We start from the raw sequence: 13994 nt of genomic DNA on the forward strand, positions 1-13994 counted from the left end.
GGAGTGTAAACAAGCTGTGATACAGACAGGGAGAGTGAGACGGGGAGGGGGGTAGGGGGGGGGGGGGAGTGTGGCTAGAAAGGAGCTTGGCACTGGATCAAGACCGTCGGCACAATGTGCCATCCGACAGCCAGCCACCAAACAAAGCGGTGCCACACCGAGCCCCGTGGCAGCGCTGAGCTGGAGAGCGCTACAACCGAGAGAAGCCGCGGAGATAAAAAGGAGGCTGCGGGGAACTCAAAGGAGAAAGAGGGGGAGAAAAAGCAGGAGAAGCCGTGGCCCGTACGTAGCAAGAACCGAAGTATTCGATGGCTTGGTGGAGGCCGAAGACCTGCCGGGCGTCAAGCATACAGAGGCTGAGTGTTGGTGAGTGTTCAGACAACGGAGGCTTTGTGGAACCCCACTGAGTTCACTCGCTGGAGTTTAACACGCTTGGCAACGGAAATTATGTAAAAAAAAAAATAAAAAAAATTTAAAAAAAAATAAAATAGCCCACCTTCATGAAATGAGACTAGACATCCACGTCGGACCAGTGTCATGTACATTTGCTCGTAGAGATAAATATGAGATGTATTTCAAACATAGCATGAAACACATTTTCTCTGTGCCCGACATTTTTGTTTTATTAAATATGGTCATCTTTTTTTCCAAGTCATTTTTGGGCCGTATTAACGGCAAAATTGTGTCAGTGCATTACAAAGCAAATTTGGACACATTTATTTTTGGGGATGACTGATTTAAGTTGGAAAAAAAAATTCCTTACTTTTAACCTGAAAAGTTAGAAGTGCAGCAAATGCTGTCAGAACTAACACTCCCGTGGCAGGTGAATTTGGGGAAAATGACCACCTTCCATCTTAATTGACCTCGCAACCTTGCAGTCATCGCTGCTCCTTTCGAGAAAGCCGTGAAATTCACGATTCTCATGTCTGCCCCCCCCCGTTGCCCTAAATCACCTCCTTCGCGTTCTGTTTTAGGGGTGAGGGTGAATGGGGGAACCTGACAAGAGTTCGAACACCTCATAACGTTATTAGGGGCTTCTTTTTTTTTTTTTTTTTTTCTAATTACAAAATTGTAAAAATGTCACATCTATGTGTATTTATTTTTGCTCTTAGAAAAACGTGTAATGACAAGCAACAATAGACAATCATAATAAAGATACAATAAAATACAGGGTAACAAATAACTATTATTTTTGATAAGTGCTTTTGAAAAAAAAATACAAATAAAATGTCGCATTTAACTAATGCATTTCAAGCCCTGATAATGATCATTTGAATGCATGGCAATCTTCATTTCATCTTCACTGACGATTTCAGGCAAAAAGGAAATCAAAATATGCAATCTAGAAAAAATGTCGCTCCAGTTTGACAGCCACGAGCACCATTGCGCCCTTTGCCTAACAAGACTCTTATCTATTTAGATGTGCACATCCATTTGGATAATTGGAAACAAGTGATGGAGAGAGAGGGAAAAAGAGAGAGAGAGAAGAGAAATAAATCTCCGCGGTGGATTATTTCGGTGGTGACTTTTGCGAGCTTGATGCGCAAAATTGTTAAATGAGCACGCACGTTGTATATTGTGCGTCATGTCCCCATGCGTCCCCTGCCGCGCACGCACGCACGCACGCAGGCAGGCACGCGCGCGCACTTGAACGCGTCCCAATATGAACACTGAGGGCCAACGGGAAGTGGCGGTCGCACCTTGACGCGCTCGAAGTTGGAGCGTCGCTTCGCATTCACGCCTCGTTTCTCCTCCTTCCTCCTCCCAGATGCTCATATGCAAGTTAAAAGGGTGGAAAATGGGGGGGGGGGGGGGGGGGGGTAAAAAAAAGGAGAAGACGGAAGAGTACTTACCGCTTTGCCATTGTAGTAGTACATGAGTGAGCTGCCTGTCATGCCCGGGATGGTGTACGCACAATACATTGTTCCTGTCCGCCGCAGAAACACCCAAAGCAAGTCTTCTCCCCTTCAGCGTTTGTTCCCCCGCTGGCGCGCTGCGTGTTGGTTTCGTTGAAACTGGTCCTGGGTCGCGTGCTGTCGTCGCGCCTCCGCTCTCCGCCCGAGCCTCTTTTCCCTGTGGCCTGCGCTAACTTTTCTCGCTGTGTTTTTTCGGCCGACAATTCCTTCAGTTGCATTTTCCCATATGGCCGAGCAGAGGCGCGTGGAATATGCAAAGTGGGGAGGGAGAGAGAGCGCGGAGTGCCCCTCCCCTCCCCTCCCATCCTCTCCTCCTCCTCCGCCTCATCGGTGGGCGCAGGCGAGGACGCGCACGCAGGTCCTCGCGCACGCGCACGAAGTTGCCTCCGCTCTTCCAGCGAAATGTGGAAAGCACCTCCCCGCCTCGCCGCCGCCTTTGACCTGAGCCGTTACCGTTTTCCACTCTCCTCGTCTCCCACTCCTCTTCATCCCTTCTTTCCTCGCACTTTCTTCCTTCTTCCCCACTTTTCTCTTTTCTCCCCTACTTCCCCCTCCGCTTGTTTTCTCCTAATTTGATCCCCTCTCCATAAATCCACCTCCCACCTCCTCCTGTTTTACTCTCATCTTATCCATCCCTTCTTCCAACTTTTCCTCCTTTTTTTCTCCACAACAGCCTCCATGCCCTCCCACTTCTCATTCTCATATCATCTTCGTTGATCCCCCCCCCCCATTTTACCACCCCTTCCTCGCTTTTCCAATCTATTTTATGAAACTTTTTTATCCACTTCTTCCATACTATACTGTTTTCTCTTCCTCCTAAATTCCATCCCTTGTTTTAATATTAGCAGAGGCCTGGTACAGAAAAAAAAGTTTTCATGTTAAAAATAGATTTAATGTCTCTAGGAATGTGCTTCTTTTTGGATAATTTTGATTATTATTATTATCTGATTATTTTGTAGATTAAAGATATCCTGTTTCCCTTGCTAAGATTTCATATTAATAATTGGAACTATGCATTCAATACTTTTGTTTTCACATTTTGTCCACATGCCGGAGCTACTGGATGTCTCGTACAAGCCTAATTAGATTTAAAGAAGACAAGAATATATTACATATTAATGTAATATGTCAGTGCAATTTTATGGACTACAGCAGGGGTGTCAAATTCATTTGAATTCAGGGGCCACATTCACCTCTACTTGATTTCAAGTGGGACATACCGATTATATTTATGGCTTCATACGCTATGAATAATGACAATTCATTTTGTTTTGTACATTTGGAAAATATTCCAATGGTTTGATTATAATCTCCTTGCGTTTTTTTTTTTTTTTTTTTTTTGACAAATCATATGAGCAATCAGATTTTTTTACGACCAAAAATGAGTGCAATTTCAACAATATAACCGTATTAATCAGTTTTGCATTTATACACGTGCAATTGACAGATTATAACGGAGCTACAGCCGACTTTTTTTTTTTTTTTTTAAACAACAAGATCTAGAAATCATTTCAAATTAACGTAAATTTCCACATCCATCTGGAAATCTTGACAACCTCAGCGGACTCATCACACCATACAAAAGGAACCTTTTAGAAAGAATGTGCAGTTATCCACTGTCTTGTAAATGTGCATGAACAAAACACAAAAGGGTTCCACCGAAACAACCTCTTTTGAACAGAAGCCTGACATTTTGCAATATTTTGCATTCTTCAAATACTTTTACAGGAGGCACCGTACTCATTTTCACAGAACTGTAGTGCAAAAGTGGCAGCACATTTGATATGAAGTAGGTTTTCTTTGGAGTTCATATCTGGAGTCCAATCCTGAGTAACAGCCATTTTTAGAATGTCATTTGAGTGGTAAGTGGTCATTTAAGTGGTCGTCAGTGCGCCCTCCGGTGGAAGAAATGATCAACAACAGTTACTTTTATTGAAAAATTGCAGTTAATGGTTCCTTGCCCCGTGGGCCGGATTGGACCCCCTGATAGGGTGGTTCTGGCCCCTGGGCCATACATTTGACACCCATGGATTATGTGATCTCGACTCGTAATATAAGCGTGAATCTATTTAATGACGAAGTGTTTCCATGTTTATTTACGTTGTGCCATTAGCATCTTTTTTAAAAATTTTTATTGTCGTCAACAGGAAGTGCTATTTACGCTGTTACTGCTTTAAAAAAAATTATAACATGTGAGCAGCATATTAGGGCAGAAAGCACATCATATTTCTAAACGAGCTAATTTGTCATTGATGCAATGAAAATGTTCCTTTAGCCACAAAATACAGTGCAACCTCTAAAGCTGGTTTGGATATTTTGAACATTTGTCAGCATTGAGTGGCAACTCTATACCTTCATAATTTGTCACTTAAAGAAAGTGTATAATTGTCATTACATATTAATGGTTAACTTACGTGAATGACCCGTTTGCATGACACAATGTTTCTTAAAATTGTGTGCCCTTTTAATAAAGGTTTTATGATGGCGACTGGGTGCACAGATTGCTACTTTTGAACATGTTTCCTAGTATCTGTTAAATGCGGCTCTCTTTAACATGAACCGCGTTTTTGTTGTTGTTGTTGTTTTTTTTACATAGTTAAGGTGTGCAAATATTTCTTTTCTTTTTTGATTTCTGTATTATATTCACTTTTTTACATTTTAATCCCCATTAGTGAGTTATTTAGTTTGTCCTTACCAAGTGCCATAAAAATCTGTTGCTGGGTGGGTCATGCACCAAGGATTAACCCTTTAAATGTTGCTATGAAGTTGTTCCGTTTGATTGTGTTTCGAACCCTCTACTCAGTGCGATTGAAACCTATGAAGCTTTTTCTAATCTTGTTTATTAATGTGGCGTACAGAGGATCTCTTAAGGGTCTACCCTGTCTTGTGGAATATCAGCGGGCATAGGTGGGATGTGATTAATAGGAAAATGGCGCAGTTTGTTGACTTACTCACAACAAATATTTAAACCGATTCACTGAGAGGAGAAAATAGTCCAAAACAGATTCCATAATGCCATTGGGAACGTGAAACACCATCTGTTTTTGTTTTATTTATTAAATGATTGTTTTCAGTTGTTTTCGTTTTGGGCACAATGATGGCGCATAGTGATTGTTTTGAATGACCTTTTATTTTACTTTAACAACTCAGACAAACTTTGTGTGTCAAGGAGTGTTTAAAACAAGCTTATGATCAATTTCCAATGGTCAGATGTTTTTGTGATAATTGAAGGGAGACTTTATTCTAATGTATAATAAGACTTTATTTTTTTGAATTTATTCTTCTTACTGTTACTACAACATAAAGGATTGTTATCGTTTTACCTCCCCAAAATTGCGTGAGCTATTCATACCACATGTGATATGTTTTCCCACTGAAACATGCACGTTTGTCTGGGCGGGGGGGAAATGTGATTTGATGTGTTGTATGTTTTTTGGAAGACTTATTCCAGTAGCCACCAAGAAGCGTACCAAGGACGGCAAAAAGGCAAAAATGTGTTGATGACCAAAGAATCGGAAATTTAAATTACCTAGAAGTGGAAAACAATATGGATGTCTCGATAGTTTTTCCGCAATACAATATGTATGATCTGACAGTATTATAAATAATCTCCCTATTCACGTCCCAACAAACATCTGTCACTGTCATTAAAATTAACAATGCACAATTGTTTTATATTTTATTATTAATAATGGCAAACATCTTTTTGCACTAGAATCTCAGTTAAAATGTACAGAAAATAAGCTATGATAATGGTTGAAGTTTGTTATAAGGAATTTTATCTCAATTTATTTCTCATGGATGTTTTTTTTTTTTTTTGAAAGACAACAGAAAACATGATGACCCATGTCCTGTTAAGCAGCATAGTTTGAACTTTGGAGGGACAACTAACTAGCCACACTGAAACATTAATCATTTGCTTCCGCCATTTCCACAGACCTCAGAGTCACAACACGTTACTTTTGGAAATTCAAGATTCTTGTTTGATAATCGACATCACGTAGTAAGAAACAATGTAAATGCTCTTCCTAACCATACACCGCAGTTGACAACACAACCTGTCCAATTTTAAACTGGTACAATTAACCATCGTTATATTCACTCTCTCTTTTCGCTCCTCATATTATTAGCTTTTTCATGTCCAATCATTCCCTGTTTCTCTCCAAATGCCCCTGAGAAGCTGATAATGTGCATCAGATGCACTGATTTTGCATTGAGCTTCAGGGACTTGCTCAAATATGAAAAGCTGCGCTAAATTTAAGCAGCAGATGCTTACGCTTACACTACCTATACGCATCGATACGTAAAATCAATTTATAGCGACTTCTTATAGTTTAATTCAAACACGTTAATACAAACTTTCCCAAAAGGAGCCTCATGTAATTCCATTGTGTGGCAGTGGCTTCATATCAGTCACCTCCCAAGCTTACATAATGATGATGGCATCACTTTGACATCACCCGAAATGTGGCAAAGGAGCCACATAAGAGACGGTTTCTACATGGAAAATTAGTGGGTTTTGCAGAATGACTACATGAAAAAAAAAAACGATGGATGTAAAAATTGGAGACAAACAGAAGACAGATGTACTTGCAATCACCACAACAGACAAGACAGGGTTTCAGTCTCCCTAAATTTCATTTTAATATTATCATCACTCATCCTATTAAAACACATAGTAGAGTCCAAAACAAGCTAGCCGAGTTCCCAAACCCCTCTTCAAACCCCTTCTCTGTCACTCATGCTCTCCATCGCTCCCCGATCTTCCTTTGGCTTTAATTTGATTAAAACGCGAGCTGCAGGAAGGGGAGGGAGGGCTGATGCACATCTAATAAGTGGACCATCTGTCTGCAGCACTGGCAGCCTCCCAGCATTGTACCCAACCAGACTGAATGGGAAATGAAGAGAGCGATGGAGGGAGGGAGGCAGGAATGAAGATCAAGAGGAAAAGTATATTGAAAGCAAAAAAAAAAAAAAAAAAAAAAAAAAGGGAACCGGTCGAGGAAAAATACGCAGACGCATTTTCAATTTTGTCTAACTGCTGCTTGGTCAACAAACCTGCAGGAGTGATGAAGAAGAGCGAAGAGGAGAAGGGCAAAGAGACCAAAATGGGAGCAGAAAAGGAGGAATGAAAGCGACAGAGTCAAACAAAATAAGGAAAAGAGCAAATGAAGGGATGAAGTTGGAGAGGAGAAGACGGGATGAGGGGGGAAAAGCAAATAGTGAGAGATGGAGAAAATACATTCTTATAAAATAATTGAGTGGAAAAAAGGAAGTGGAAAGAATTGATAGTAATGAGACCAACGAGGAGGAAAGACAAGGACGAGGCAGATGGAAAATGCAAGTATTGGACAATAAGGGAAGAATGAAAGTAAGCAGATGAGGAAAAGCAGACAGCACAGCCAAAGAGAAGTAAGGGGTCCTCAAACTCGGTCTTCCTGTCTGCCCACCTTCCCTCATCTGCCTGCTTTCGCTTCTACTTTGTCACACCCTTCCTTTCCGTTTGTTACTCGCTTCCTCGACATGCTCTTCTTCTGCTTCTCCCTCACTTCTCCCTTCCTGATCAGCCTCCCAAGCTTCCTCTCATGTTCTGTCCTCTTCTTCCAATTCCAGCATCCTCCACTTTTACTCACTCTTCCACTTGCTTCACCATTGGTTCATTCTGAACCCCCCGCATCCCCCAATGCTCTCTCTTCCTCCCCTTCCTCATCTTTCTCTTCTTTGGTCAGAAAATGACGTGTAATCCCATATGGAATTATCTCACATTTCCTCCTGATTTCACGCAAAGGGATTTTCCTACTTATTACGTCGCTCAGTCGTTGATCTCGCACTCGTTTTGCTTTTTAAATTATTTTTGTTTGGTCTTCCCCCATTGTTGTCTCCTCCACCTTTGGAAGCACTAAAACTCACAGACCAACAAACAGAGCGAACTGAACTGGCCTTTTTCATGGTAAACGGAAGGAGGAGAAGTTGGTGTACGATCACGTTGTCGATGCTGCGCTCCTTTGTCATTTCTGACCTGACGGTTATTCTCAAATAATCACAGCCAATTACAAATATGCATGTATTTCATAGCCCTAAAAGGGATTTGCAGGATATTTTAAATGCTAGTGATCTTGTTTTTCGAGTTTCTTTAGTGTACGTCTAGCTGTCTGTCTCACTCGTTCTGGAAACAGCATTGTGAGTACACTATCTGATTTTGATATGTGATTAGGCTCCAGACCTTCCTCGTCATGCTCATTGTGTTCAACTTTGCACAAACGGACACCTACACTCTCCACATCCCCACACACTGAAGTGGAGAGGGTAGGAAGGAACCTGTCGTGCTATTTTTATTGTTATGTTTTTGTCATTTATGACTTGACAGTGAATAACTTAACTCAACGGAACATATGCATGTGTTTTATAGGCCTACTCGTGACACACTTTCAGTACAAGAGTCAGCGCTGATCGTAATGCTGTAGTTTGTAACTGCCGATTTAATCGAAACCAGTGCTTCTCAACTGTTGCCACCCTGAGATCTCCGTTTTCCTATTGCCGCTCAGTCAGGACCCACTTTTACAAAAGTGAACAACAATAAAGAATATTATTGTTTAAAAATAGCCTTTGAAAACACAGGTATATCCTACTTTTTAACCATAACTACACAAGTTAAAAATAAATACATGCTCACATGTTCAAAGTGCCTTCCACGGCACCTTATTAGAAAGCATGACAACTGCATGTACAAATATGAATATCTTGGCACTGATTTCTTCTTTTTACGAAAATGCAACATCAACAGTTAGTCTTCTTTTTCGGAAATTAAAGATGCAGACCAAACAGTGGCATTTTAACAGTCTGAATTACGCTATTAAAAACACCGAGGCCGTTTTTAAGATGTTTAAATGCTGCGAGTAGTTGCGTTTGTCATGCATGCGTGTTAAACGAATGTTAACCCGACCGGGTTACACGTAAAATATGTCACCGCTGATGGTGACGTAACCCGAATTTGTATGCAAGTCAGAACGTACCACGGTCTTTCACTTACCTATGCTAATGCAGTACTAATACATATTTGTAAGAAAAACACTACCTAGGCCATAGATATAAAACAATCCAATTAAAAAAAAAACAAAAAAAACAGCAACTATGACGCTAGCTGAGGGACCTTTTTGTACCACCGGGAAACATGTTTTAACCCATCTGGAACCTGGAAAAGTCGGATGTCCGTACCATCGTCAACAGAAAATCCGCTGTTATTTTTGACGACTTTACTACGACCCACCCGAAATGGTTTCACGACCCACTTTTGGGTCCCGACCCACTAGTTGAGAATCAATGATCTCAACTAAGCTTTGACTGCCAGTTCAATAAAACCCGAGGACAGATCTCTTCCTAGGCCGAACCTTTTGTCACGTAGGTGCCGGTTCAGTTAGCCATCTTCTGTTGAGCAGTTTTTAATAATTATATAAAAAAAAAAAAAAAACATTCCTGGATCTGGATTTAAATCTGTAAATATATTTCCTCGGTTCATACTATGCCCCTTAACAAAGTTTTGTGCAAATGAGTTTAGCAGTTGACTAATACAGTTATGCATACATCCAAGTCGGTGGCGCTCGTAGGCTGACTGTAGCTGTCAGGCTGTCACAAGAAATCCAATCCAGCATGTTAATGAGGTTCTACCTGAAGCTAAAATAATCAGGAGTTGTTTAATTAAAACCGCATGAAAATACTAAAAAGCGATTGTTATGTAATTAACGGTGTATTTACTAGTAGGAGAATTGTGCGTTTAATACAAATAAGAAATTGTCCATATTTTACAGTAGTGCTAGCATGTTAATGGATGACATTAATTGGTGGCAGAATAATGTCTGACACGGAAAGTTAAATAAATTAGTTTATATAGTGTACAAGATGAGTAGACGGAACAACTAAAAGAAGATTGTGTTTTGCTTTTTCTCGCTCGACTGGAATCAGGCTTAAAAATAACGTATGACCTTAGTTCCGATGCCGAAAATCAGATGCTGATTTTCGTCAAAATACAAACTGAACAGAGTGGAAGAGAGTACACAACGTGTTTGGAGAGGGCGGTTACGTGTGTCTGTGAAGTGAGTCTTTGAGAGTCTCAATAAAGTGTTTGTGTGCGCGTGTGGCATCCACCGCAAAACTCAGTAAGCTCAGAGCCGAGATAGAGGCGAATGCACGCACGCACGCTGCTGCACGCTAATTATGTATGCATGATTTAATCTGCAACTCAATAATATGCAAATATATTCATATGTTAGTTTCTTAATTAAAAATGCAAAGCAGCCCTTATGGTGATTTTTCTGTGATTTTCCTTTCAGCCTAACAAACGGAACGTTTTGAGAAATTCTACAAACTGGAGGGGAAATGCTATGGTGGGGGTTAACAAAAAGTAAAAAAAAACTCAAAATACAACTTCCTCTAGTAGCTTGTTGAATGAAAGGAAATGTATGTTAAATGCGCATGCGCTGGTTAATTACAGTATATGCGTGTTATGTTATTTTTTATTTTTTTTCTGGTTTGTGACAAAACACATTTCTCTATTTGCGAAAACGTAATGCATATTATGTCATTAGCGTGCAGAGAATCATCTGATGCATAGGAATTTTGTGAATCGTCAATAAACCTTTCTCCTAATATTTGTTGTGCTGTTGTTTTCCTTATGTGTGTGTCTGCCCTACTTTTATTGCTGCCAATGTCTTGTCCTTTCTTTCCTGTGTGAGGCAGCAAGTCCTCCGCTCTAAGTTGACAAAGCAGCAGCGTTGTGAGTATTGTTAATCATCTGCCATTGACTGCCGACCAGTTCAGTGTGTACCCCACTTCGCACCCAAAGTCAGCTGGGATAGGCTCCAGCTCACCCGTGACCCTAATGAGGACAAGCGCAATTGAAAACGGACAGATGGAGGTTATACGATGAAGGTCACTGGTGGAAGGGTTCACACGGCCGAATTTCATGCAGCCAGAGCGGGCGCAATTCCCACTCACTGAACAGAGGTGTGTGCAAGAGATAGTTTGTCTGCTTCTACAGTCGTGTTTCCAAGCCTTTATTAAATCGGCGCACATATGTACATCACAAAAATCTCACGGCACACCGCCCAAAAAAAATAAACTAAAAAATTAGTCACAAAAAGAATAAATACTGAAATAATGATGATCTTTTCACAGAATGTAGTGAAATCTGAACAAAAAGCAAAAAGCCACGGCTGACATGTAGTAGGGATGGCAACAGGTGGATACGCATTTGAACTGTACATCCTAGCGGCTGATGAAGGATCATCTCATTGTTCGGTCACCGTACGGAGCCCCGCATATTCACCTATACGCAAACTTAAAAGAAAAAATCCCTATGTTTTTCTTTTTGTTGCTTTCTTTTTTTTTTTTGAGGGGGAACCAACCCAACCGAATCACAAATGCTATAATTGTGATTGACAGACTCAGTGTGAGGAAATGCCGGAAAGCAGGGATGAAATTTCACACTCCACGCAGCATGTTGTGTTGAAAGCAATGTCGCTGTCTGAGTATTTTTAGCCATACTGTAAGCCACACCAGACACCGATGCTGACGCCGGCACACCTCTAGTCGTCCGAATGAGGGCTGCTGTGGTGTGAAAGCTCACAAAGAGCAATAATCCACTTTTGCTGGCTAAATGAAATGCTTACGCCAAACAACAAAGAACAATACAGATTTACAAGTGAACCACAGTAACCTGAAAACATATTATAGCCAGTCAGATTCTTAGTATTTTTCATTTCAATGTGCTTTTTTTGTGTTTTTTGAAGCATCACTAAGAAAGAAAATTAAAATCGCTTCAAAAAATTACTGTGTGGTAAGCTTCGTACAATGGAACACAACATTTAACATTTAACATCAAAGAGGACATGTTATGCTTTCCCCCCAATTTTAAACAGTTCCAAGGTGTCTTAATATCAGGTGATTGGCATGTTTTCGTCCAAATACCCAAATGATGAAGAATCATTTATTTCCAGGGGAAAATCAGCTGGTTTTAGGAGTGAGATCTGTCTCACGCAGTGAGCCAGCCCTCATCCCACCCAACACACTCGATCTGCGGAATCCTTGGACTGTCCAAACGACACCTAGAATCTTATTTATGTCATCATCGTGCTTTTCCGTCGACCTTCCTTTTGATCCCATGTCCCGTTTTTAACGTTTTTATTATTTTATTCTAGTTGATTACTTTTGGTGTCATGTTTGCGTCCTTGTCTACTTTGTCCATATGTTTGTCTATTTTAACCTTTCTTTCTTAATTTTGCATGTTTATGTGTTTGCGAAACGCTTTGTAACGCCGTGTTTTAAAAAGTGCTATATAAATGAAACCTTCCTTACTTACTGCTGGCACAACAACAATCAAGCCATCGAGTCATTTATTAGAAGCTGATATAATGCTGATATTATTCTAATTTAAACACATCACTCCCACACACATAATTAAAGTGAGCGCCTATAGAGATTCAATTGCATTATCCCTGGTGGAAGCGCCACTTCATCATAGAAACAGGCCCACACTTTCCAGCACTGTGGCACATGCCATTGCCAAACATGAATACCCCCACCTCCGTGGCGACAACTCAACTGGACATCATTATACCATTATCATACTAAATATTTACTTGGCTATTTAATTTCACACTTGATGGGTGGGCAGGCACTCTAGAGATCCAACAATCCGTATGCAATATATCAAAAAGTACATTTCCCGTCGTATGTCCTCTTTAATATGGTTAAACCTATGAGGACTAATTAACAATCTGTTCTGAGAAGATGATCGACCTCTGATTTTTGCCATAGGAAACAATAAAAATTGAAATAATACATTCCAGGGTCAAACTGTCACTATCATAAAACCTTAATGACTCGAAGGCCATTTGTAAGTTATACTCTCCCATTCGTGACTGTCCTCCTTGTGTAAAATTAAGCTCATCAATGTTGAAGTTGAAGCGCTCAGGTGATTTATGTTGCAGATGTGGCACACAGCTTCCTATTAAATGCAAAATAACATCTGTCCTTTCATTTTCTATACCGGTTGTCCTCATCAGGATCGCCGGTGAGCTGAACCCTATCCCAGCTGTCTTTGGGCGGAACGCAGGGCACACCCTGGACTGGTCACCAGTCAAATTGCAGAGCACATATACGCAGCAAAAACAACAATTCACACTCACATTCACACCGCTGGAAGATTCAGAGTCTACTATGCGGTTTTTGGAATGTGGGGAGAAGTCAGAGCACCTGAAGAAAACCCACACAATCACAGATATTTACATATACCGTAATTTCTCGTGTATAATGCGCACCCACAGAGAATATAGTGCCCCTCCCCCTCGACACACACACACACACACTTAAAAAGTTGACCTGTCTCTTTGGTCCACACAATACTCATAAGTTTTTGATCAGCCCCCCACCCCACCCTCCAACCGGGGACTCAAATGTTTTTATGCAGATATTTGAACAAGCAGTTAGAGTTGTAAACAACATCAACTGCTTAACAAGTGATCTCATGTTTTTTTTTTTCTTCCTTCGGATCACAAATTCTCGAAAACAGCTTTTGACAGCTTGTCATGTTAAGATCACAGAGCAATTAGCTGTCAGCAGGCAGCACTCTCTGAATACTTGCTGGTGTTGTGCACAAGGTAACACTCACTGAGAACTGATAATCAGGATAATCAACTGAAAGATAAATCAAATATCTAATCATCATCATTAGTAAAGTATATTACATTCAAAAGAAGACAATGTATGTTGAGCAGGAGTTGTGTATGTAACGACAAGCACGGTTTGCTATGTGGTGGTGCGTGTATGCGTCTGCCTGATACTACACCCAAATACATGTACAGGAACGCACAGTGAAGATTCACATGTGCGACCGGCCTTTATACCGCATATGTGTGTGGGAGAGAGGTCCGTTTGGATGACACAAGCACACAAAATATCTACAGACTGAGATGCTTTCCTAAAAATCCAAAACGAATTTTTAGCGATGTTTTTTCAATAACAATCTGTCAACCAGGCCAAAAATCCACTCCAATCACTTCGGTGGGTCGCATTAGTAAAACA

General features: G+C 40.7%; 1 protein-coding gene across 6 annotated transcripts in view; it reads right to left on the reverse strand.

Annotated features, from left to right (window-relative positions):
• LOC133413359 (transcription factor 4-like) overlaps positions 1 to 13994 on the reverse strand; it is a 197705-nt gene that overhangs the window by 59168 nt on the left and 124543 nt on the right. Inside the window, exon 1 of one of the 6 annotated variants that reach the window (XM_061697634.1) lies at positions 1854 to 2435. The exons of the other annotated variants lie outside the window; for them this stretch is intronic. Coding sequence (XP_061553618.1) covers positions 1854 to 1922 — 69 coding nt within the window. The 5' untranslated portion in view covers positions 1923 to 2435. Of the gene's footprint in view, positions 1 to 1853; positions 2436 to 13994 lie in introns of those variants that run through there. 6 annotated transcript variants of the gene reach the window in all.

Source organism: Phycodurus eques, chromosome 15 (assembly GCF_024500275.1).
Source record: "Phycodurus eques isolate BA_2022a chromosome 15, UOR_Pequ_1.1, whole genome shotgun sequence".
NCBI classification, from domain to species: Eukaryota; Metazoa; Chordata; class Actinopteri; order Syngnathiformes; family Syngnathidae; genus Phycodurus; species Phycodurus eques.